Source organism: Trachypithecus francoisi, unplaced genomic scaffold (assembly GCF_009764315.1).
Source record: "Trachypithecus francoisi isolate TF-2019V2 unplaced genomic scaffold, Tfra_2.0 Contig01558, whole genome shotgun sequence".
In the NCBI taxonomy this organism is placed as follows: Eukaryota; Metazoa; Chordata; class Mammalia; order Primates; family Cercopithecidae; genus Trachypithecus; species Trachypithecus francoisi.
The window spans coordinates 6,801,638-6,827,777 of record NW_022681440.1 but is presented as its reverse complement, the minus strand read 5'-3'; the positions used below and the strand labels follow the sequence as shown (position 1 = coordinate 6,827,777).

At 42.0% G+C, this 26,140-nt stretch overlaps 2 protein-coding genes, 1 long non-coding RNA gene and 1 pseudogene across 13 annotated transcripts in view; 2 read left to right on the top strand and 2 right to left on the bottom strand.

The window, feature by feature from the left end:
* Positions 1-8,351, bottom strand: part of LOC117063666 — a 29,947-nt gene extending 21,596 nt beyond the window's left edge. Inside the window, exons 1-2 of the mRNA XM_033177502.1 lie at positions 8,219-8,351; positions 7,659-8,009 (exon numbers count right to left, since the gene is read on the bottom strand). Of these exons, the coding sequence (XP_033033393.1) occupies positions 7,659-8,009; positions 8,219-8,351 (484 nt within the window). The remainder of the gene's footprint in view (positions 1-7,658; positions 8,010-8,218) is intronic.
* Positions 3,856-5,971, bottom strand: LOC117064032. Its single transcript, XR_004429229.1, has 3 exons — positions 5,329-5,971; positions 4,524-4,602; positions 3,856-3,970 (listed from the first exon to the last, which is right to left on the bottom strand). It is a non-coding gene; the product is annotated as an uncharacterized LOC117064032 (long non-coding RNA).
* ZNF596 (zinc finger protein 596) lies at positions 8,040-23,836 on the top strand. 10 transcript variants are annotated; one of them, XM_033178020.1, is made up of 9 exons: positions 8,042-8,292; positions 8,701-8,771; positions 8,881-8,953; positions 10,615-10,734; positions 17,013-17,096; positions 19,399-19,525; positions 20,227-20,310; positions 21,132-21,214; positions 21,677-23,836. In XM_033178020.1, exons 5-9 carry the CDS (start codon positions 17,085-17,087, stop codon positions 22,883-22,885), a joined length of 1,515 nt encoding a protein of 504 aa, XP_033033911.1. In that variant the 5' UTR covers positions 8,042-8,292; positions 8,701-8,771; positions 8,881-8,953; positions 10,615-10,734; positions 17,013-17,084; the 3' UTR covers positions 22,886-23,836. The 10 variants fall into 10 exon arrangements, with proteins under 10 accessions (XP_033033947.1, XP_033033926.1, XP_033033882.1 ...); XM_033178010.1 differs by lacking the exon at positions 8,881-8,953; XM_033178035.1 differs by lacking the exons at positions 8,881-8,953; positions 10,615-10,734 and having other exon boundaries at positions 8,041-8,292.
* LOC117063663 lies at positions 8,441-9,551 on the top strand (annotated as a pseudogene). The gene is made up of 2 exons (XR_004429026.1): positions 8,441-8,476; positions 8,531-9,551. The product of XR_004429026.1 is annotated as an uncharacterized LOC117063663 (transcript).
* Positions 23,837-26,140: the final 2,304 nt, after the last annotated feature.

Below are 26,140 nucleotides of genomic sequence, written 5' to 3'. Positions count from 1 at the left end.
TTGGTATTTCCTCACAAAGTTAAAAACACGATGGGCACGGTGGCTTATGCCTGCAATCCCAGCACTTTGGGAGGCTGAAGCAGGCAGATCACTTGAGTGCAGGAGTTCAAGACCAGCAGAAGGACATAGCAAAACCCTGTCTCTACTAAAAATATAAAAATTAGCCAAGCATGGTGCCACATACCTGTAGTCCCAGCTACTAGGGAGGCTGAGGTGGGAGGACCACTTGAGCCCAGAATGTGGAGGTTGCAGTAAGCCGAGACGGCACCACTACTCCAGCCTGGGCAACAGCGCAAGACCCTGTCTCAAAAATAAAATAAAATAAATAAATAAATAATGGCCGGGCATGGTGGCTCAATCCTGTAATCCCAGCACTTTGGGAGGCAGAGGCAGGTGGATCATCTGAGATCTTGAGTTTGAGAACAGTATGACCAACATGGGGAAACTCCATCTCTACCAAAAACACAAAAAATTAGCCAGGCATTGTGTCCCATGCCTGTAATCGCAGCTACTCGCATGAACCCAGGAGGCAGAGGTTGTGATGAGTCAAGAGCATGCTACTGCTCTCCAGCCTGGGAAACAGAGCAAGACTTAGTCTCCTAAAAAAAAAAAAAAAAAAAAACAGAGAGAGAGAGGAAGAGAAAAGATAACCCACAGAAAAGAAGAAAATATCTGCGCATTATATATCCAACAATGGTCTGTTAACTACAATATATATAAAATTTGTATAACTCAACAACAAGAACAACCAAATTACAAATGGACAAAGAGTTAAACACACACTTTGCCAAAAAGACATGCAAATGGCAAAGAAGCACATGAAAAGATAATCAATATCATTATCATTATGGCCATCCAAACTTGAAACCACAACCAGATACTCCTTCACACACACTAGAAAGGCTATAATCCAATAAATGTAAAATAACAAGGGTTGGCAAGGTCGGAGAAAAATCACAACCATTAAATACTGTATGCGGAATATAAAATGGTGCAGCCTATTTGTAACAGAGTTTGGTATTTCATCAAAAAGTTAAAAATAGGCCGGGCAAAGTGGTTCATGCCTGTAATCCCAGCACTTTGGGAGGCTGAAGCAGGTGGATCACTTGGGTCCAGGAGTTCAAGACCAGTCAGGATGACATAGCAAAACCCCATCTCTACTAATACAAAAATTAGCTGGACATGGTGGCACACAGCTGCAGTCCCAGGTACTAGGGAGGCTGAGGTGGGAGGATTGCTTGAGCCCAGAATGTGGAGGTTGCAGTAAGCTGAGATCGCACCACTACACTCCAGCCTGGGCAACAGTGCAAGACCCTGTCTCAAAAATAAATAAATAAATAAAAAGGGCCAGGTATGATGGCTCACACCTGTAATCCCAGCACTTTGGGTGGCTAAGGCAGATGGATTACTTGAGGTCAGGAGTTGGAGACCAGCCTGGTCAATATGGCGAAACCTTTTCTCTAGTGAAAATACAAAAATTAGTGCCAGGCTCTGTGGCTCACACCTGTAATCCCAGCACTTTGGGTGGCTGAGGCAGGCGGAGCACTTGAGGTTGGGAGTTCGAGACTAGCCTGACAAATATGGACTAACCCCATCTCTACTGACAATACAAAATTGGCTGGGCTTGGTGGTGCATGCCTGTAATCTCAGCTACTCGGGAGGCCTAGGCAGGAGAATCGCTTGAACCTGGGAAGCAGAGGTTGTGGTGAGCCGAGATCACACCATCGCACTCTAGCCTTGGCAACAAAAGCAAAACTCTGCCTCCAAAAAAAAAAAAGTATACATATATATATATATATACAAAAATTAGCCAGTGTGGTGATGCACACCTGTAACCCCAGCTACTCAGGAGGCTGAGGCAGGAGAATTGCTTGAACCTGGGCGACGGAGGTTGCAGTGAGCCAATATCAGGCCACTTCACTCCAGCCTGGGTGACAGAGCAAGACTTGTCTCAAAAAAAAAAAAAAAAAAGAAAGAAAAAAAAGAAAATGCATGGGAGGAAATGTTATATCCTGAAATGAGGACATTCATTCTGGACTAGGGTTTCCAATGAAGGTGACAGTTTATCCTTCAGTTTCCACAGGCCAAGAATTTGCCATCCAGCAAGAGGCAACAGAGGAAGCCCCCCAAGTCTCATGCCAGAACTATGACATAATTACATTCCATGTCAATATTTAAATATTAATAATTCATCTGCTTAAATATCTACACTTACTTTACCAATTTTCCATTGTATTGATGAAGAGGTTTCCAAATTTCATATAGGTTGTCATGATGTGGACAGGACTTTTTGATAGTTAACTATACCAAATGACTATATAAAATATAAGTGTTAAGACAGGGCGCGGTGGCTCACGCTTGTAATCCCAGCACTTTGGGAAGCCAAGGCGGGCGGATCACGAGGTCAGGAGATCGAGACCATCCTGGCAAACATGGTGAAACCCCGTCTCTACTAAAAGTACAAAAAAATTAGCCGGACGTGGTGGCGGGCGCCTGTAGTCTCAGCTTCTCGGGAGGCTGAGGCAGGAGAATGGCATTAACCTTGGAGGCGGCAGAGCTTGCAGTGAGCAGAAATAGTGCCACTGCACTCCAGCCTGGGCAACAGAGTGAGACTGTATCTCAAAAAAAAAAAAAGAAAGAAAGAAAAGAAAAATATAAGTGTTTAAACCTAAAATACCTTGCAACTGCTAACACAGGGCTAGAGAATATAGCAAGGTAATAGTCTGTCCAGTAAATTCTTCTGAAAAAAAAAATTTTTTTTTTTTTTGAAAGAGAGTCTCACTCTGTCACCCAGGCTGTAACGTAGTGCCACGATCTCAGCTCAATACAACCTCCACCTCCCGGGTTCAAGCGATTCTCCTGCCTCAGCCTCCCAAGTAGCCAGGACTACAAGTGCATGCCACCACACCAGGCTAATTTTTGTATTTTTAGTAGAGACGGGATTTCACCATCTTGTCCAGGCTGGTCTCGAACTCCTGACCTCAGGTGATCTGCCCACCTCAGTCTCCCAAAGTGCTGGGATTACAGGAGTGAGCCACTGCACCCAGTCTTCTTCTGCAGTTTCAACAATCAACTGTGTGACTTGCCTTTCCTTCAGCACCGAGATTTTATTTTTCTTTCCTAATTATTTCAAACAAGAACTTTGGTTCCAGGGAACTAGTATTTCCTTGATTTATAAATTGAGGGTGGCTGGGCATGGTGGCTCATGCCCGTAATCCCAGCACTTTAGGAGGCCAAGGCAGGCAGATCACTGGAGGTCAGGAGTTCAAGACCAGCCTTGCAAACACGGTAAAACCCCGTCTCCACTACAAATGCAAAAATCAGCCAGCCGTGGTGGCCGGTGCGTGTAGTCACAGCTACTAAGGAGACTGAGGCATGAGAATCGCTTGAACCCGGGAGGTGGAGGTTGTGGTGAGCCAAGATCATGCCACTGCACTCCAGCCTGGGTAACACAGGGAGACTCCATTTCCAAAAAAAAAAAAATGAGGGTCATCACACAGATGATCCAATGAATAATGCTTTGTCTTTAGAAATTCACATTATCAACTTTTCTACTTTTAGATATCGTAACTGCTGTGACTTGAAGGACTTATCTAAACAAAGCCTTAAAAAACTAGGGTGGGCAGTGGGTGAATGGGTTGGGGGAACCCACATAAAATCCCCAAGAAACTTGGGAGCCCATGTCCCCACAAGTGGGACTGCAGGCAGCTGTAGCAGACTGGATGGGAGAGGACAGCAGGCAGGAGAACTCAGGGTCTGGAGGCCATGGTTCTAAGGCCAGAGGAAATCATCGGCAAACTTAAATCCAGAGCTTGACAGGATGAAATTTGTGACTGTCAATGAATATTTGCCATTACCAAGAGAGATTGCCAGTGGTGGTGGCATGGTTAGGTGCTCCTCCAGGTGGGCCGCAGTGAGGACAGCGCAGCATCAGGCCAGGGTGTTCCTACCAGGAACGCAGGATCTGCACCTGTTTAGGAGGAAACGCTGGGCAGACCCAGCTTGGAGTCATCTCTGCTCTTTACATCTGTCAAGGCTGTGAAAACTGAGAGTCGCCCAGATGCGGTGGTTCACACCTGTAATCCCAGCACTCTGGGATGCTGAGGCGAGTGGATCACCTGAGGTCAGGAGTTAAAGACCAGCCTGGCCAACATGGTGAAATCCCATCTTTACTAAAAATACAAAAAATTAGCCGGGCGTGGTGGTAGGTGCCTGTAATTACAGCTACTCCAGAAGCTGAGGCAGGAGAATCTCTTGGAACAAGCGAGGCGGAGGTTGCAATGAACCAAGATGGCACCACTGCACTCCAGCCTGGATGACAGAGTGAGTCTCTGTCTTAAAAAAAAAAAAAAAGAAAGAAAGAAAACTGAGTCTCATGAACAGTTCCCGAAAAAGAAATTGGGCCCACATGAAAACACATTTTTCTCCCAGCTGGGGCAGGCAATGAAGTGAAATAGGTCTGCGGACTGGACTTTCACATAGAAACCGTATATTTCCTAATTTGGGGGTTATGTGGGGATCACCTGGAGGACTGTTTCTGCTTTTGGTGAAACACAGTGAGGTATTCTTCGTGAAGCTGCAAATCTGGCACAGCAATAACCGCTGGGGAATTGGAGAGAAAAGAGAAGGCATACTAACTGCTGTTGCAAGTTTCCCAGAAGTATGACATTATTGGGAAGTAAACTGCTCCTTAAAATAACCGTGTCAATACCACGTCAGTAAGGCAAAGACAACAACATGAAGTTTCATGACAGAGGCCAAATCCAGCCCAAACCCAGTCCGGCAGAGGTTGTCAACCCAGCGCCCCAGCAAGAGAGAGGGTCCCATCCTCGGAGCTGCAGACGCTCTCCTGTGGGCTGCAAAGGCCATGGCCGCATCCTGGACGGGATGTACGCTGTCAGGGATACATGCGTGTTCCAGGGGTTATATGAGTGTGACGGGTGTGGCATTAGTCTGACGGTGTCACGGGCATTCCAAGGGTTACGTGTATGCTGAGGGACACATGCGTGTTCTAGGGGTTATATGAGTGTGACAGGTGTGGCGTTAGGCAGATGATGTCATCTCCGCATTCTGGGTGTTAAGTGCGCTCTGAGGGACACATCCGCGTTCCTAGGGTCGTATCTGGACAGCAGCTGTTACTTTACCCTGACGGTGTGATCTCTGTATACAACAGGTGCTAACACTAGCATCACAGACAGAGTGTTATTAGTACTACGGGGGTTATTATCAGTGTGGCGGCTGTTCCAGTTGCTTTCCTGGGGCCACATTTCTGTTCCGAGACCGTGGCTTGGCTCTGTGGCCGCCTCGCCTTGGGTGCAGAGAACGAACCTCAAGTGTGCTGGATTCACAGGGGCTTTTGGTTTCTAATTTTCCACAGGAAGGGTCTCTGCCCCTCAGCAGCCAAGGCTGAAAAAGGAAGGATTTTATTCACCACGGACGCCGGCTCGAGGTGTCCCAAAGCGAGGGGCTTATCCCAGTATGTGCTGAGGAGAAGACTCCCACTCTCGCAGGACTCAGGCGAGGAGGTAGCAGGTGGCACGCGGCTGCCTCCGGGCTCAGAAAAGCCAGGCTCGCGCGCACTCTGCTGGCGGCTGGGGCACTGTAGCGCCCTAGAGCTCACTGCGCTGTCGGCGGCCGCGCGCCCTCTGCTACCAATCCCGCTGCACCACTTAAAGACAACATGGAGTGTTCGGCGCTATCGTTCTAGAAATGCAAAATGACACAGAGTCCACTAGCCCGTGAGTTTCTAAAAATGCAGAAGGCACAATTAATTGGAAACCATAGGAAATGAAATCAACATGAATGCACATTTTACAACTTATGCAAAAATTTCCTCAACATAGTCCTCAGACTTAAAACGCGAAACTGTCAGAGGCCTCTTAACCACAGTGACTTTATTTTAAATAAGGTTTTTAAAAAGTTAAATCTGGGCAGGGCGCAGCGGCTCACATCTGTAATCCCAGCACTCTGGAAGGCCAAGGCGGGCAGATCACTTGAGATCAGGAGTTCAAGACTAGCTTGGGCAAATAGTGAGACCCCTATGTCTACAAAAAATACAAAAATTAGCTGGCATGGTGGCACGTACCTGTAGTCCCAGCTACCTGGGAGGCTGAGGCGGGAGGATTGCTTGAGCCCAGGAGTTTGAGGCTGCAGTTAGCCCGCCATGATCACACCACTCCACTCCAGCCTGGGTGACAGAGTGAGACCCTGCCTCACACACACACAAGTTAAATTTGTTGGATTATATATTTAGGGGGTTGACTACTTTTGGTTATAAAATATTTATGGTTGCGGGAACAAGTTAATAAATAAAGACATAAAACTTATAAAAATGTACCTGGACTTTAAGAACAAAAAAGCATTCTTAGTTTAAAAATAAGTTTTACTTTAAAGGTAATAATACACTCATAAATTCTTGTAAAATCCACAGTAACATAGAGAAGTAACAATACTAATAGCCTGTCACAAACTGATCACAAACCTTTATAAAAGACAACACTATTCATAATAATCTATATAAATAAACATTAAGCCCAGGCGCGGTGGCTCATGCCTGTTATCCCAGCACTTTGGGAGGCTGAGGCGGGAAGATCACTTGAGACCAGGAGTTCCAGACCAGCCTGACCAACGTGGTGAAACCCAGTTTCTACCAAAAATACAAAAAATTAGCCGGACGTGTTGGCACGTGCCTGTAATCCCAGCTACTTGGGAGGCTGAGGCAGGAGAAACCTTGAACCAAGGAAGCAGAGGCTGCAGTGAGCCGAGATCATGCCATTGTGACAGGAGTGAAACTCGGTCTCAAAAAATATTTTTTTAGAACAGGTGCATTCCTCCTCTTGCTTTCTGAGGACGCCCTGCTATGTAGCTGAGTAGTCCCTAATAAACTACCTTAACTTCACTATACTCTGTGATTCGCCATAAATTCTTTCCAAGGTGAGATCCAAAAACCCATTCTTGGGGTCTGGGACAAGATCCCTTTTCCGGTGACAAAACTATATAAATTCTAGAATAAAAGAAAGAAAGCTATGTGACCTTGGGTTTGGTCATGAGTTTTAACACATGACACTGTCAGAGGCATTTGAACTCCTCCTTTATATGAACTCCAGGGTGGTTTATGTTCCATTGGCTAAGAGAAAGTTTTCTTCCAAAATGTAACATGATTTGAGGTCAAACATTAATATCAAATAAACTCAAAAGATGGAAAAGCTAGCATTAGTTCTGGGAAAACCAGAAGTGTGCCTTTTTTGGAAATAATCATTGGTAGCACAAACTTCAGAATCTCCAAAGGAAATAAAAATGAATTATCTTACATTTTTCACAAATTAAGATATAAATCAAGCTAATGAAATCCAGAAATCCAATCTTACTGTTTTTAATGTTCATTTAAAAAAAAGACATCCTTATCAAATAGCCCCAGTAATAGTCACCAATTAAGTCTTTACTACTTAAAAGCAAAAGCCACCTATCTCCTGAACAGTATCCACTTTACAAGCCTCATTATATGTACTGGAAACAAGATTCAGAAATAAATATATGCATGTATATATATAAAAATATATTTCAAATAAAAAATGCTTTTAGATAGTGGTATTACAATATTTAGAAATTAATAACGGAAGCAAATTATGGGAGATCATCCACGCCTGTCACAAACGTACCGAATTTATAAATCTTCTCAGATGCGGTGCACGACAGGTTGAAAACAGGAAGGCAATGAACCCGTGCGCAGCAGCCGCGGACGCGGTGTCCAGGGCAGGACCCTGCCCGGTCCAGGCCCCTCCGACCTTGGGCCGGACGACTGCTACGCCTCTGACTCCACGCTAACGCAGAGCCCGAGCGCGCGTCACACCGTGTGGGGCCGGGGAGGCTGCTACCCAGAGGCGGAGTGCGGGATTGCGAGATCCCCACCCCGCTCTCGCTCCCGCCAGCACGTACGGACTCGCGTCCCCGCGGCGCGCCAACTCGGCAGCAGCACGGCCCCCAGCGCAAGAGGCTCTCGCGCCTCTTACCTAAAAGGAAGTTGGAAGCAGCGCGCCCCCACGGTGCACCGAACGCACTCAAACAGAACCGGACGCGCTTTCAGCCCAGGAGAAAAACCGGCCGGGTCGGAAACGCACGCGGCGGGGGCGGGAGCTCAGTATGCGCCCTGCCCCTGCCCGAGACCCCGCCCCCGCCCGGTCCTGCCTTTTTGTCTGCCTTACCCCTCCCCGCCCGGCACGTACTGGCCCCGCCCTTCGCGCGACTTTTTTTGTTGACCCGGAAACGGATTCTCCGGAGCCAAGGTCCGCTCGGGTGAGTGCCCTCCGCTTTTTGTGCCCAAACCCAGCCACGCAGTACCCTTCCTGCGCCATCCTCCCAACCCGGGGTCTGTGGGTCTCCGCGGACGTCACAGGCTCGGCAACAGCCCTACTGTCGGCGGGGAGCCCCGCGACGCCCTGAAATGCTCCGAAGCCTGTCGCTCAGCTGCCAGATCTGCGTCTGTGTCCTGTTCCGTCACTGAGGTCGCCCCTGTCCGGCCCTTCGACCCTAGTTCTCTTCACCATCTGCCCATCCTATCGCGCGCCGCGTTAGGTCCCCATTCGGCACGTGGCTTGTCTCCCGTCGTCCCCACCCTTACCCCTCTTGGCCGCTCAGGGCAGCCCTGGGATTTGGCAGACGCCAGTCCTCCCTGAGATGCCTCCCCATCTTTCCCTCCGCCAGGCCCTACGTCTCCGCAAAGCCCCCCGCTTCGGGGTGACCGCTTCAGACAGGACGCTGAGTCCGGGACTGCGGTAAGGGACCTGCCCAGTCCTGTGACAGCCCGCGTCCTTCTGCACAGTCACCTCCCACTAGCGGTCACCTTCCCGGTGTCCCACTGAGAAGTGGGCTCTTCCTTGGCAGGGACTTCTTCACTGCATCGCTGTGGATGTCGAGGTGGGGCAGGAGAGTGAGGAGAAAACAAGAGAAGAGGGAGGTAGGGCCAGCGAGGGACAAAAGGGGAGGGAAATTTAGATGGGAAGTGGATGGATCTGAGGAATTTGAACAAACATTGAGAATGAAGGAGAGTGACCTGAGCAAGTAGTAGTGGGGTAAATGGAAATAGACAAAACGGGAATCAGCAGAGATGTGGAGGACAGAATACAATGAGGGGCCCTGACCGTCAGTAGCAGAGGGGGCAACAGAAGCCTAATTCCCAAATTCTTTAGATGGTTTTCTGATTTCCGAATTAGTTTCCCTTTTAAATTTGTTGTGTCAGGTTCAGTTTATGAGGCCACAATAGTTTTCAGTCTTAATTATGTATTGAAAATACTTTTTGTTTAGTAAATACTTTTACACTAATTCAGTGTGCACTTCGTAAGAATATTGATGATTTGAGTTAGTTTAGTTTTCAACATCTTCCTCTATTCCTTTATATGCTCTCTGTATTTAATGACTGTAGGATAAAATTTCCAACTAAGTATCAAGTTTTCTTTGTGCTGTTTTCTGCAATTATTGAAGGATGGGCTGAATTGTCCTAGAACTTTGTTCCAACAGATTCCATGTGTCCATAATGAATAAATAGCTCAAAGATATTTCGAAAGCTCACCTTTTATGTTTTTCATTGCCAATAATTACATCGTTTTAATTTTTATATTTTTGGATGACTTAATGTGATGTTCTGGAAAAGACAAATGCTTTTAATCAATATGATTAAAACCGTGAAAGACAAATTGCTGTTACTTAAGAGTGTGAAATTTGATCTCAAATCTTTAGGGGACAGGGATGTTAAGGGAAAACTGCCACTATCGCATCCAGATCATGTCATTCCTGTGAAGCTGGTGCTGGTTACTCTCTACTGGCTTCTGTTCACCTTTCCACCTGCCCCAAGACATACACATGGTGACATAAGGCAGTGGATAGGGAAAGAGCAAGACTTTTTAAAGTAAGCACAGAACAAAGGTGTCTTTCTAATGAGGAGGAGGTGTTGGTTCTGGGAAGGAAGCTTGGAGGCGAAAGGGCAGTAAGATTTGGGTATTCAGGATCCAGAAGTGAGAGAGAGCCTGGGAAGCTCAGGAACCGGAGAAAGAAAAAGCATTGCCCATTCTCACCCATGACCCTGTGCTCAGCAGGTACTAGCAGAGACTTCAGGCTCTGTGACTAAAAGGGGTCAGACCAGTTCATATACCCACAGCTGCCGTGTAAGAATGTGTGTGGACTTTACTAGGGAAGAAGGGTGTTATGAAGGAAGGGGCAGAAAAACTCACCTGTTGGTCTCCTTGTAGAAGTTTATTGTCCCGAATTCCTGGAGGTTCAGTGAAAAGCAGAAGATTGTCTTTTACACATGTTGAGTTATGCCCCCATATATGTGGTTGTGGTAAAGAAAGAGGGTATGTCGATGGGAAGTCCTGAAATGCATGTTCCTAACATTCAGCAAGGACTTCTCAAGACACATCTTGCCTTAGAAAGAAGCTCAGAGAAGAAAAATGGAGAACAATTAGATATGACACTTTCACTGGAAAAAGTCATATCATTCATTGATTGTTTTGTCATCTCCCTCCTTAAATATTGTTTTTAGGATTTTGTAATCTCTGACTCTGCCTAACACATTTCCTAACTCACCCACAGCCTTCCCTTAACTTCATCCCATCTTCACAGTATCACACTGTGACCCAGTGATTTCGAACTTGTGAAGTTCCATTTGGGGGATCATATGGGAAGGCCTTCACACCCAGACATGGATTATAGATGGGAAGTGGGCCACATAATGGCAGTGAGGCAAGTATGGATCATTTAGGGATGACGCACTGTCAGATCTTGTTGACCATGATTAGAAACACTGTGTATATTAGTAGTGAATTAATGCTGGGAATACCTGACAAATCCTGGAAAAGAAGATTAATGAGAGGAAATTTGTTCTGCCCAATTGTATAATGCATTTGAAGCTTAAAACAATGAATCAGTATTGATCTAGCCTCAAAATATTAATGATTTGGATTAGAAGGAAGAGTTTAGAAAATGATAGCTATGACAAATTAAGGTAGCATTTCATCCACACGATGGAGTGTGTTTTATTCAGTAATTGCTTTAAGAATGGAATCAACCTAAGTGTCTAACAGGAGGGAGTTTTAGAAATTGTTCACAGCACGTCTGTTCCAAGGAGACTTGGATGTTCATAGATTTGTAAAGAATCTGCAAATGTCTGAGGGTTCCTCCACTTGGGGTAACTTGGGGGTTTGATCGCAGAGTAAATAAATGGTACATTTTATATTGTAATATATTATAGCAAGATGCAGCCCACAAACTGTGTAGATACTCTTAACTACCACATAAAGTTCATCTGCAACTTTAACCAGAACTTGATACTGTATGTATGTTTTTTGTAGATTTGGATAAAATGACAATTCATTATTATTTCCAGTTCACAAAGTAATTGTGAGGCTGAATACATTTTATTATTTTATAGATGTATGTGTAAAATGAATTTTTCTGCGTGACTCATTTTTGATGTATTTTAGATGCTATTTTATATTCTGTAGTTTACTTGTATGTACACACACACAAATACACGCTTAGGTGTCTTATTATGTTTCTGCAGCGAAACCAAAATCCTTCCTTCATGCCCTTTGATTTTATGTTTTCCTCAGGAAGGCAGGACATATTTTATATGATAAAATATTATGTTTTATTGAGTCCACTTATGATACTGTTTAATATTATGAATATTTATATGACTTATTTTAAATTTCCAAATAACATAGATTTACATGAAATTTGACATCTTTATTTTTTTCTTTTCACAACTATTTTGACTATATCCTCACCAAAAATCAAAATTGAGACAAAACTGAGACTAATTCTCATTTTTTACATGTGAAAGACTATATGTGACTTTTAAGTCTAGGTTGCCCTGAGTCTGCAGTCACTGGGGTTTTATGTCACTGTGTCCTCCAATCTAATAATATTATTTTCAGGCTTTATTCATGTCATTTTAATGTCCTCATTAAGTTTTAAAATTTCTTTCCATGGGCCTACAAATTTATTTCAAATGTTTGTCATAATATTTTGCTATTGTAAATAGAGACTGATTTTGTGTGTTTGCTTTGTTTAAAGATTAGTGTTACTAAACAGGAAATACTGATTTCAGCATATTCAGAATAGTTTTGCCCACTTTTTAAATGTTCTTATTAGTATTGATAATTAGAATTGATTCTACTTTTTCAAGTTTACAGTCAAATCATCTGAGAATAACTACAGTTTCATGTCTTTGACTCCATTTTTGTAGTCCCTCTCCTTTTCCCTCTTGTTTTGGTCCCACCTCATGCATCATGTGCAGTGGTGAATGGCATCAGCCCCAGCCAGCCTCCTTATTCCAGCCTTACCTTTAGTGGAAATGGTCCTTTTGTTAACTCCTGAATATATAGTTGAGATTTTATTGATTAAGAATAATTAGTCCCCACAATTTGATAGGATTTTTAAAGATTTTAAATTATTTTTAAAGATTTAAATTATTTGAAAATGTTTTTTCAAACGTTGGTTGATGTGATTGTTTTTAATCTTTAAAATTACTATGTGAAAGTAATACATTTTCTAGTATGGAATTATCCTTTTATTATTGCAATTAACTCCACTTTACAATGCTCTGGCATTATTTAACCATACCAGTGATGGCCAGGTGACCAAAATAAATAGCCAAATGGCTAAAAGTGTATTAATGATTTTTGCAAATATAATTAATGAAAATTGTTGGTTAAAATTCTAGTTATTGTTGCATTTATGTTCATTTTGATTAGCATAATAAACTAATGAGGACAGGCTTATTTTTCTCCTTCAAAAGCATTTACATTACAAAGGAGATAGAAGTGATTTGACATGTGATAACTCTCACAAGTCACTTTTCAGTTAAACTCTGATGTATAACTTAAATATTAAAATTAGCTAATCAGATTTTTCTGCTGATTACTGAGGGAAAGTTTTAACTGTATTTTCATGGAAATTAAACAATGTATCATATATTCCTGTTAGAATACAATTGTTCTGATTTCTTAGATTTTAAATTACTACTTTTAAATAAATACAATGTCTTTTATTTACCTGTGTTTTTTCTTTCCACCATGGATCTTTTCAGTTTCATGATCTTGTTCTCAAAACTTTTTAATTATTGATTTCTGTCAAATCTGTTCATTCATTACATTATTTTATTATTTATTAAATTCTTTTAACTTTCTAACTTTTATTAATGTATACTACATTTGTAACAATTTGGAAAGTCAAGTAACTCCTGTTTTATTTTTCTTTATCTTGGTTTATGAGTGTTTTTAAAGTTTTACATTCATTTTACATTGAAGATCACAGCTGTAGCCCCAATTCTATGGTTCTGGCTACTTTTATTTATCATACTTACTAATATCATGAATGTAATTGGAATACTCCTTTGATTTTACTGGTGACATATACCCACTAGTGTACTGAGATGGAAAAAAAAAAGTCTTTAGAACTCAGATAAATATACAGTTTATATTTATAATTTATGTAAGTATGATCTTGTTATTAAATTCCTCTATCATATTTATGCAATTAGCAATTTCTCTTTGAATCTAGATGTTTCTAGTTATGTATATTTCCAACATATGTTTTTAGCCACATACACTTTTTTGAATATCATATTTGGTGTTTAATTTTTGCTAGGATTATAGGCTGGACTCCAGATCCAAACTCGACATGTAGCAGACCCACTAAAAACATACATTAAGCCCCTAGCACTGTTTTAATCTCCGTGGCCTGGCTGAGCTTCTGCCATCTGTCCTCCTAGGCACTGTGAGGTCTGGACATCTCATTTGGCATAACTCAGCTGTGGCCATTGGTGGATCTCATCCTTAGTACTACTCCCTGCTGGCAGGGGTGGCCCAGGCGCACATAAGCTATTGCTGGGGTCCTTGGAGGACTTAGAGAATCCTGAGATTGCCCATGAGGATGGGCATGCCTTACAGTCTAGCACCCACCTTTACTGATGCCTATAGAGATTTAGAAGGTCACAGGGGTCTTGGATGTGTTTCTTATACCTCCATTGTCTGCAGTGTGACTCCCATACTCCTAAGCCAAGGTAGAGAATTTTGAGGAAGCTTGTATGGAGGTTTATGGTGATCCCCATGGTTCTGTGAGACTGGTAGAAGGCACAGACCCCTTAGACTTCTCCCCCAGGAGAATATGTGAGACTAGTGGAGGAAAGGAGAGTAATGAAGTATGCATTTAGTGTCCCAGGCTATCAGAGCACAGTTCTAAGGAGAAATACAGGGCATGTTATGGCAACTGGCACAGCTCTGTGAGACTGGGAGATATTGCACAACCTTGAAAAATCAAGGAGATGTGACCCGACTGAAGGAACAAAATAAATCTACATTAATTGACCATAAAGAAATACAGGTTTTTGGCTGGGTGCAGTGATTCTCATTTGTAATCAAAGCACTTTGGGAGGATGAGGTAGGCAGATCACTTGAGGCTAGGAGTTCAAAATCAGCTTTGCCAACATGGTGAAACGCCTGCTCCACTAAAAATACAAGAAAAAAAATTAGCTGGGCATAGTGACGGGCACCTGTAATCCCAGCTACTCAGGAGGCTGAAGCAGGAGAATTGCTTGAACCCAGGAGATGGAGGTTGCAGTGAGCTGGTATTGTGCTATTGCACTACAGCCTGGACAACAAGAGTGAAACTCTGCTAAAAAAAAAAAAAAGAAAAGAAAAAGAAATGGAGGTTTCTGAATTTCCTGGTAAGAATTAAAGATAAATTGCCTTAAAGGAGCTCAATGAGCTGTGAGACAACACTGATAGACAAGTAAAATCTGGAAAAGAATACATGAACAACATGAGAATATCAACAAAGAGAAACCATAATAAAAGAAATGTAGATTCTGGGGCTGAAGAACACAGTAACTGAACTAGATCAATACAGGGTTTCAAGAGCTGACTTGATCAAGCAGAAGGAATATCCAGTGAACTCAAACACTGGTTATTTGAAATTATTCAATCAGAAGAGCAAAAAGAAAAAGAATCTTTTAAAAAGTGAAGAACCTCTGACTTTGCTAAAAATTGGAGGTTCCTAAGAACTCCTTCCCCGCCCCCCAGCAAGGCAGAGTCTTGCTCTTTCACCCAGACTGGAGTGCAGTGGTGTGATCTCGGCTCACTACACCCTCCACCTCCCAGTTTCAAGCGATTCTCATACCTCAGCTTCCCAAATAACTGGGATTACAGGTGACTGCCACCACGCCCAGCTAACTTTCATATTTTTAGTAGGGAGGGGTTTCACTATGTTGGCCAGGCTGGTTTTGAACTTCTGACCTCAGGTGATCCTCCCGTCTTGGCCTCCCAAAGTGCTGGGATTACAGGCATGAGCCACCATGCCCAGGAAGAACTCCTTTTTATGTTAGATTTGCTAGGGTTTAGCAGCTCACAAAACCGAGGAAAACAGTTTACTTAGCTGATTTATTACAAAGGACATTTTAAATATTACAAATGAACAGCCAGCTAAAGAGTTACATACAGCAAGTTTTGGAAGGGTCTTAGTTTTAGGAGGTCTGTCTCCAAGCAATTGGGATGTACCATTCTTTCAGCATGTGGATGGCTCTTCACTCATCCAGAAGCTCTTTGAATCCCATCATTCAGGGATTTTTACAAAGTGTTCATCTAGTAGGCATAATTGTTATCAACTCGATCTCCAGCCTCTGCCCTTTACCAGAGGATAGGGGGTGGGAGTGTATGTTCCAAGCTTATAATCATGTCTTGGTCTTTCAGGTAATCACCCCCTATCCTAGAGCCCAATAATAATTGTTTTGTTAGAACAAAAGACACTCCTATCACCCATGAAGTTCCAATGCATTACGAGCTCTGTATTGGGAACCAGGGTCAAGGACCAAAAAGAACAAAAGCTTCTTCTAGCAACTTTATTACTTAGGAAATCACAGGGGTTTGGGGGCTGTGTGCCAGGAACTGGGGATGAAAACCAAACTATTTCTTATAAATAACAATGTCACATACATGTTCATATATTCATGTTGTTAGTGTCCTTTCATTTCAACTTGAGGAACTCCCTTTAGCATTTCTTGTAAGGTATGTCACTTGTAAAGTGTGTCTTTTAAGGTATCCACCATCATAAAATGAATTTGAAGCTGTTTGGTAGATAAATTCATACTGAATTTATCTTTTTTTTTTTTTTTTTTTTTTGAGACGGAGTCTCGCTCTGTCGCCCGGGCTGGAGTGCAGTGGCCGGATATCAGCTCACTGCAAGCTCCGCCTCCCGGGTTTACGCCATTCTCCTGCCTCAGCCTCCCGAGTAGCTGGGACTACAGGCGCCAGCCACCTCGCCCGGCTAGCTTTTTTGGTATTTTTTAGTAGAGACAGGGTTTCACCGTGTTAGCCAGGATGGTCTCGAACTCCTGACCTCGTGATCCGCCCGTCTCGGCCTCCCAAAGTGCTGGGATTACAGGCTTGGGCCACCGCGCCCGGCCCATGCTGAATTTATCTAAAGGTCAGACTTGAGAGAGTAGTATTTCTAGAAGCCTCACGTGGAAGAGACAGAATCATTCAGTAGAAGTGTATACAGAGGACCAGCGGAAGGCAGAAGGAATGGAGGGAGGCTCATGAGGGCTGAGATGCGTGGAGAAAGCCTGCAAGCACACAAACCAGGAATAATTAAATCTGAGAAATTCCAGGATTGATCTGTAGGTGGAGACCACATCTACATGATTCAGGGATTCTTAGAATTTGGAATCATAGAGGGAATTGAACATTTCAGAATTCCAGGGGCTAGGTAGCATATGAAACTCCATGATTTTCACATTTCTAGGTCTAAAATCAAAATACTTATATCTTTATTAGCAACAATAGTCATTCTCTTCTTCTGACCCTGGAAGAGGAGAACCACCAACCCAACTCATCCCCCACCCACTGCATGTCCTTGTTGGTTGGGCTGGGGCTAATGGCTTTGTTGGACAGATGTTAGAAGCAAAACTAGAGTGTCATGGTTTTTTTGTTTTATTTTGTTTTGTTTTTTGTTTTTCTCAGAATTGTCTTCTTACTGCTTGGATGGTGTGAGTGAAAACCCAGAGGAATACATTTGGTGGCTGAGCTAGTACAATGCCATCACTGGTAAGTGGGAAATTCTTCTTTCTACTGAAATTTGTACCCCTGCCACCAGCCTAAGGGCAGATTCATCCTATTAACATGGATGTTCTAAGTGCATTCAAGGATCCAAGCTCCAATTAAGATTTCCCAGGGCTTGGAATGGTTACATTGGCTCAAAGAGTCATCAAGAAGTAATCTCCTTTCAACAGTACACTCGTTCCAGCCTCTACTAAGGCTGTGTATTCTTAGAAAAGACGTGAGAGGATTTTGTTTCTCTCATCCAGTCTCGGGGAAATCATTCATTCATTACCAGCCTCTCATGGCCTTGTTGGGGAAATAAATTCACTCATTACCCATGTTATTGGCAGGAGTGGGCTTGGGAGTATATGCGGGTAGGCGGTGAAAATAAGTGAGAGCAGAAGATTATAGCCCTTACAAAGGCAGATGTTTTCCCAGGCAAGCTCAGTTAGTCTGGTGTTTCAGGTGTTAGGGGAGGGCTGTTTAACGTGAAGGGAAAGCAGATAGGATTAGGACAGAGTAGACAATGAGGAATTATTCATTTATTTTTCCTTTCTAAAAATCTTAATGTCTTGAGAGAATGTATGCTTTTGAAAACTTAGAAAACAAAATTAAAATTCTTATTACCCTTGTCCCCAAATGAACCTCTGATCAAATTTGATAACTGGAAGCAACTGGAGTGTTGTTTCTTTAATTTTGGTTGTGCATTAAGTGATGGAATATAGGAAACAGAGTAAATTTAAAACTCTGAGGAAATTTTTGAAGTGGAGAGACCAGGACAATCAAAGGATTTTTTTTAACCCCTAAATCTAGAGACAACATGAAGAAACAAAAGAGAATCATACCTAGTGCATAATAGTCGGTTTTCACACCACTATAAAGAACTACCTGAGAGTGGGTAATTCATGAAGAAAAGAAGTTTAACTGACTTGGACAGTTCTGCAGGCTTAACAGGAAGCATGACTGGGAGGCCTCCAGAAACTTACAATCATGGTGGAAGGGGAAGCAAGCACCGTCTTCATAAGGCAGCAGGAGAGAGATACCGAATCAGGAAATGCCATACACTGTTAAATCAGCAGATCTTCTGAGATCTTGCTAGCATGAGAACAGCAAGGGGAAGTTCACTCCCATTATTCAGTCACCTCCCACCAGGCCCTTCCCCCAACATGTGGGGATTACAATACAAGATGAGATTTGGGTGGGGTCGCAGAGCCAAATGATATCACCTGGTGTTTGGAGGTCCCAGATAAAACTGAGAAAGGAAGTCCTCAGACCATGAGAAATGGCAGGATGAGACCATCTTTCAGTACTGAAGTCTTAGAGCCCCTGGCTTGTGCTGCTGAGCCATTCATCCTTATCCATTAACAGTGAATACCTGAGTTGTGTAGAGATAAGAGGCTGCATCTGCTGATAACAAGTTCTGTATGAAAGTTGTTCACTCGGCCGGGTGCGGTGGCTCAAGCCTGTAATCCCAGCACTTTGGGAGGCCGAGGCGGGTGGATCACAAGGTCAGGAGATCGAGACCATCCTGGCTAACACAGTGAAACCCCGTCTCTACTAAAAAAAAAAAATACAAAAAACTAGCCGGGCGAGGTGGCGGGCGCCTGTAGTCCCAGCTACTCGGGAGGCTGAGGCAGGAGAATGGTGTGAACCCAGGAGGCGGAGCTTGCAGTGAGCTGAGATCTGGCCAGTGCATTCCAGCTTGGGTGACAGAGCGAGACTCCGTCTCAAAAAAAAAAAAAAAAAAAAAAAGAAAGTTGTTCACTCAACTGAGTGTTCTCAGTCATTTCATAAATAATGTATTTGTAGCTTGTATCTAAAAAATGATAGATAGGAACCACTTTACATATTACCTCATTGGATCTTTTTGAACTCATAACAGGTCTTTATTCATGAGGACACTGAGGTCCTGTAGTGGAATATCTACTTAAAGTATTGATTAAAATGTGACAAATTGTGGATACTGCCTCCTTTGTAGTGAGTCTATGGATTTTCTTGAAGGTGGTGGAGAGGAGAATTTTAGTTCTAAATTTACAAGTCCAGATTTCATAATTAGTATCTGGAAGTTATACTTAGAAGTCTATTGGGAAATCTTCAGGTTATATCATGTTATATTTCTCTATGTCTTGAGTGTATCTGAAAGCCAGATTCCCAGTTCAGATTTAAAGCAATGTGACAGGAACCCCAAACCCTGTTTGAGTTTTCTTTCATACCACCCACACTTCCTTAGGACAGTCACTTTGATCTTGCTCCACTGAACACTGGCAGAGATAGCCCTGTTTGCAGTAGAATGTCCATAATGTTTTAGGATTCCATGACCTTCGAGGATATAGTTGTAGACTTCACTCGGGAAGAGTGGGCCCTGCTGGACACATCCCAGAGAAAGCTGTTTCAAGATGTGATGTTGGAGAACATCAGTCATCTGGTCTCTATTGGTGAGTCTCTTTATATTTATTATGTATGTAGGTATTTATTCATTCATTCTACATGTTTCTAGAACAGCTTTCTCATCTGTCACTTCAACCTCTGCCTTGATCCTTTCATAACTCTCACAATTACCTGACAGCCATTTATTTCCTTTTCACTTATATTGATTTGTCCTCTCTCTAGAATGTCATCTTTCTGACCACAATTTCACATCCTTCTTGCTCTTCAATCTCCCAAACTCAGAAAAGTTATGAAAATTCACTGCTTTTGAATGCATAAATAAATGTATTGATTTCTTTAAAGTAATTGTTCTATCATAGGGACTGTTCTGCACAGAACCTAGATTGTTCTGGTGGAGCCAGTATTTATTGCATTATTTTTTAATATAATGTCAAGCACTATGACAACTTGTAATTTCTCACTGTGAGAAAATACAGTGAAAATACTGAGTGAAAATACTGAGGATTCTGCAATCAGTATTTGAAGTGAGGCATGACCATCAGCAATTATTGGTCTTTGATGTCTGGGAACAAGTTCAAGAGTTTTCCTTTTGCTCATAAAGGACTGTCAGTGTTGTCTTCAAGGTACTCTTCCCAGGCTGACCTTCAGTGGCTAACTTATCCTTCCCAGTAGCCTACCCTGTACCTGATAACCTTGTACATTTGTCAGCACAGAACTCAAAATCCATGTATCTTTTTCCCAAAAACAGGCAAACAGCTCTGCAAATCAGTTGTGCTTTCCCATTTGGAGCAAGTAGAGAAACTTTCAACACAAGGAATAAGCTCACTGCAAGGTGAGCTCTAAGAAGCAGTGCTCAATAGGAGGAGGAGAAACATGGCCAGTGAGTGAGTAGGCCAACAGTTGCCAAAAGAAGATTTCTTTTTTCCTGTTTTTTAGACAGAATCTCGTTCTGTCACCCAGACTGGAGTGCAGTGGCACGATCTCGGCTCACTGCAACCTCTGCCTCCCAGATTCAAGTGATTCTCCTGCCTCAGCCTCCTGAGTAGCTAGGACTACAGATGTACGCCACCATGCCCAGCTAATTTTTTTCTATTTTTAGTAGAGACAGGGTTTCAACGTGTTGGCCAGGCTGGTCTCAAACTCCTGACCTCAAGAAATCCTCCCACCTCGGCCTCCCAGAGTGCTGGGATTACAGGCATGAGCTACCATGCCCAGCTGGAAGGTTTCTTAAATTTGCAGTGTTTCTGAAATGTAGGCAAAATCCTGAGGGAAACATTTCTCAGATATTGACATTATACTTTGTAGGTATCAATTTTTATTCAAGTATATCTCTGTCATTGTCTTTGGCTTTTGTAAAGGGGATATTTGTGTACTTATTTGAGTTAAGCTATTACATAGTAGCCCTTTGTAATGGTCCTCTTCTTTGAACATTTTTCTTTCCTTTACTTCCTTAACTTGCCTTCTTTATTTTTTTATATGCTGAAAATGTCAGTAGTCAATTTCCTATAATACTCTTCTTCTTAAAGTATCATTAATTTAACATGCCTTCCCTGTCTGTGTGTATCTGAAACACACTCAAATGGGCATTGGAGATATTTAACATTTTCATTCCCCTAATGCCTATATAGCGTCTTTTTTAAAAATTTATTTCAGGTAGAGAAGGTGACATTAAACATCAAGAGATACCATTCATTCAACATACCTATCAGAAGGGCACATCCACCATCAGCACAATGGTAGGTAAGCTTTATGGATGCAAACCCTGTTCTTCCATATAGAAACCTGGACATTGAACAACTTTGGAATTTGGTACAGGTACCTGACTGTACTTAAAGCCCTCCCAGCAGAGTTTTAGTTAGTTTGGATGTGGTGAAGACATTAACTTCAAATCAAAACCATAATATGAGGCCTTATAACAGGACAATTGTATAAATTTTACTATGTGCTGAAACTTTCAAACAGGATAAAGTCTTAATAACTAGTCAGATAGCTCTTCAGTTGGGATGCTACAACAGAAAAACTCTCTACATGCAGTTAGATAATACACTATGTTTATATAACTGATACAGGAACAAGTGTAACTGGAATCTACTACTGAATGATTACTCTAGAATTAATATGTAGAGAAATGAATGAAGTAATGAATGAATGAGTGTGGATAAACCTTTAATAGTCTTTCATTTCCTTCCAAAAACCAGAGATCTCATACTCAAGAGGATCCTTTTCTATGTAATGATTTAGGAGAAGATTTCACTCAACATACAGCATTGACTCAAAATGTGATTACTTACATGAGAAAGAAACACTTTGTAAGCAAAAAGTTTGGGAAAACCTTCAGTGACTGGTTATCCTTTAATCAACACAAGGAAATTCACACCAGATGTAAATCAGATGAAGGTCATCTATTTGATTATGCCTTTATCCAAAGCTCTGCCCTTAGACCACACAATGTGACTCATACTAGAGTGATAACATTGGAATGTCATGTGTGTGGGAAAACCTTCAGCAAAAATTCTAATCTTAGGCGACATGAGATGATTCACACTGGAGAGAAACCACACGGATGTCATCTATGTGGGAAAGCCTTTACTCATTGCTCTGATCTTCGAAAACATGAGAGAACTCACACTGGAGAGAAGCCATATGGATGTCATCTATGTGGGAAAGCCTTCAGTAAAAGTTCTAACCTTAGACGACATGAGATGATTCACACTAGAGAGAAAGCACAGGTATGCCATCTATGTGGGAAAGCCTTCACTCATTGCTCTGACCTTAGAAAACATGAGAGAACTCACTTAGGAGATAAACCATATGGATGCCATCTATGTGGGAAGGCTTTCAGTAAATGTTCTTACCTTAGACAACATGAAAGAACTCACAATGGAGAGAAACCATATGAATGTCATCTATGTGGAAAAGCCTTCTCTCATTGTTCTCACCTTAGACAACATGAGCGAAGTCACAATGGAGAGAAACCACATGGATGTCATCTATGTGGGAAAGCCTTCACTGAATCTTCTGTGCTTAAACGACATGAGAGAATTCACACTGGAGAGAAACCATATGAGTGTCATGTATGTGGGAAAGCCTTCACTGAATCTTCTGACCTTAGACGACATGAGAGAACTCACACTGGAGAAAAACCATATGAATGCCACCTATGCGGAAAGGCCTTCAATCACTCTTCTGTCCTTAGACGACATGAGAGAACTCACACAGGAGAGAAACCATATGAATGCAATATATGTGGTAAAGCCTTCAATAGAAGTTATAACTTTAGACTTCATAAAAGAGTTCACACTGGAGAGAAACCATATGTATGTCCTCTATGTGGAAAAGCCTTTAGTAAATTTTTTAACCTTAGACAACATGAGAGAACTCACACTAAAAAAGTAATGAATATGTAAGAGTCATCAACCATAGCGTTAACACTAAATACACCCAAGGACTGACATACTACAGGAACATTTTGTCTGTAATCAGTGTGGAAAAGCCTTTATTTGTAATTACCACTTTGCTCAACCTAAATGAATCCAAAGTAGGGAGAATCCATATGTATTTAAGCTGTATGGCACAAACTATGAGAGAATGAAACTATAGATCAAAGGAATGTGGAGGAGTCTTCATCCAAAGCTCTAACTGTTAAACAGGAGAAATCACATCACAAAAATTCTGTACCTGTCATCAATGTGAAAATGCCATCCTTTAAACAAATGAGTAAAACTGACAGGCGAGCAACCATACGTCTGTAATTGCTGTGCACTGTCATTCAGCTAAGCACCAGTTTTGGTGTCTGCAAGAAAATTCATTATCAGGTAACTGATAAAAACAGGAAATTTGTGAAAATATTTTTATTAGGTGGATGAGGCCTCTTGCACAATTCCAGAAATTCATAGTAGAGAAATTATTCAGTGAGAAATCCTTCTCTTAATACAGCAGCACTTCTATAATAGATCAGAATTCACATGGTGTAGAACGCTCAGTGACATGAATGGAGGGCAGTCCTCAGTAAATTACTCATTCCTTAGTCAATACCAGCATTTTTCCACTAAGAAAACAATCTTGACATGATAGTAGAAGAACCTTCAGGCAGCCTTCATGTCAAAAAAGACAGGAAAGAAAACTCTAAAAAGCCATTGAGATGTATAGCTGGGGGACAAGACATAAAGCCATCAAGCACATGCTTGAGAAAAAAAGTATAGTTTTGAGCAAAGACTTTCTACTTAAAATATGTGGGATGAAATGTACAACTCTGAAATAACCTGGGAATATTGAATGCAGAATTGCGTGAGAAGTAATAAGATTAAATTAGTACTGTCAAAAATGCAAGCATTAAATGTTGTTGCTGAATAATCTAATAGGTTGATTAAACTCCTGTGTTTTTTTTTTTGTTTGTTTGTTTGTTTTTTGACACAGTCTCGCTCTGTTGCCCAGGCTGGAGTGCAGTGGCGTGATCTTGGCTCACTGCAAGCTCCACCTCCTGGGTTCACACCATTCTTCTGCCTCAGCCTCCAGAGTAGCTGAGACTACAGGCACCCACCACCACACCCAGCTAATTTTTTGTATTTTTAGTAGAGATGGGGTTTCACTGTATTAGCCAGGATGGTCTCAATCTCCTGACCTTGTGATCTGCCCGCCTCGGCCTCCCAAAGTGCTGGGATTACAGGCATGAGCCACCGTGCCCAGCCCAAACTCTATGTTTTTAATTCAGTTTTAAACACATAGATTTGGGTCAGTTAGAAAATGGGGACGGGCATGGTGGGTCACACCTGTAATCCCAGCACTTTGGGAGGCTGATATGGGTGGATCACTTGAGGTCAGGAGTTCGACACCAGCCTGGCCAACATGGTGAAACCCCATGTCTACTAAAAATACAAAATTAGTTGGGCATGATGGTGTATGCCTGTAGTCCTAGCTATTCAGGAGGCTGAGGCAGGAGAATCACTTGAACCCAGGAGGCAGAGGTTGCAGTGAGCCAAGATCATGCTACTGCACTCCAGCCTGGGCAAAAAAGTGAGACTCTGGCTCAAAACAAAAAGACAGTGACATTCAATGGAACTAATATATGTAGAACATAAAATTACATGTCCTAACTATATTAGTGGTATATATGTACATGGTAATGATTAAATCAAACATGGATTATGAAAGACTCACTTTAAAAGTACATTCTTATGGTGCATACATTTGCCTTTTTGTTTTTAAACCACTTTATCAAAGTGAATTGACAAAAGCTGTTATTTAATGTATACAACTTAATAAGTTTAGAGATAAGGATAAGCCCATGAAGCCGTCACCATCATCTTTGCCACATTCATCCTCTCCAAAGGTTGCTTCCCTCATTTGTCATTGTTTTCTTTATGATAAAACCACTTACATAACATCAACCTGTAGCAAATTTTTAAGTATATAATATAGTATTGATAACTGTAGGCAATATATTACAAAATTTAACATTGCAAAAACTAATTACAAATGAATCTATTTAAATAAAAATTGGCAGTGCTGGATAATTGTGGTTAAATTTGCATGAATATCTTCCAGAATCAGGTACAAGTGTCGTAACATAGAGATTTTTGTTGCCATGGGCTTTTTTTTCTTTAAGAACCTTTCTGTTCTGTGTGTAAATGTTTAATATTCTCACTTCTCCTAACAAGGACTCTTTTACTTTTGGAATCTTAGCTTATGTCTTCCTCTCTGGCCTTTAAAGCTTACAATTTAAATGAGTCCGTTTTTTTTTTTTTTTCTATATTTGTTTCATCTTTATTCACTGCATCCTACCCAGAAGCAGAAGCCCCACTATTTTGCACAAAACAAAAATTTCAGCTTATTTTTCCTCAGCCTAGATAGGCTATCTTTCTTCTGGGGCTTTATATTCCCTTGATGCTAATTTTCAAGTGCTTGAGAAAAACCAGTGTGATACATCATTGACTCTCCCCTTTCTCATGAATTCGACCTCAGAAAATCCTGTCTCAACAGGCTACCCTCATGCCTTAAAGCAGCTGTTTCATGTATTTCATTTCAGTTTTGTTACTGTTAATGGTGGGTTGGTCCAATGAAAGCCACAAAGTCATGATGGGAACAAAAATGTTTAACTCAAATATTTTAAGCCAAGTAATGGTTCAACTATTTTTATGGGTGAAATATTTAAATCAGAATTTTCACAATAATGACTATTTCTATAGGAAAACGTTCTCCACAGTTCACAGCTTAAAATCACATTAAATCCATTGGTGTCACCTACCTCATTTACCACATGCCACCATAAGGCCCTGCTCTTTTGGGCTGTGACAGAAGTCAGTATATTTTCTCCCTGTGCCACATGTGTCCCTGCTCCCAGTCCTGGGTTTCTGTGTTGATGCCAAGGTATCAGATACCCATAGTAAGAGCACACACATGCACAGCCAGATTTCCTTTGATATCAGATTAGTGATTCATGCAGAACTTTTTAGGTAAGGGGTAGTAAGTTTTGAGTCATCAGGTCATTGCCATGGAAAGGGAGGTAACCCCCAGGTGTTGCCATGGCCGTGGTAAATAGATACGGCACACTGGTGGGTATGTCTGGAAAGTTGCTTTTGCTCTGGCTTTGTTTTAGCTAATCGTCAATCTGGTCCAGTGTCTGAGCCCTGCCTCTGGAGTGAAGTCCCACCTCCTACCTCATC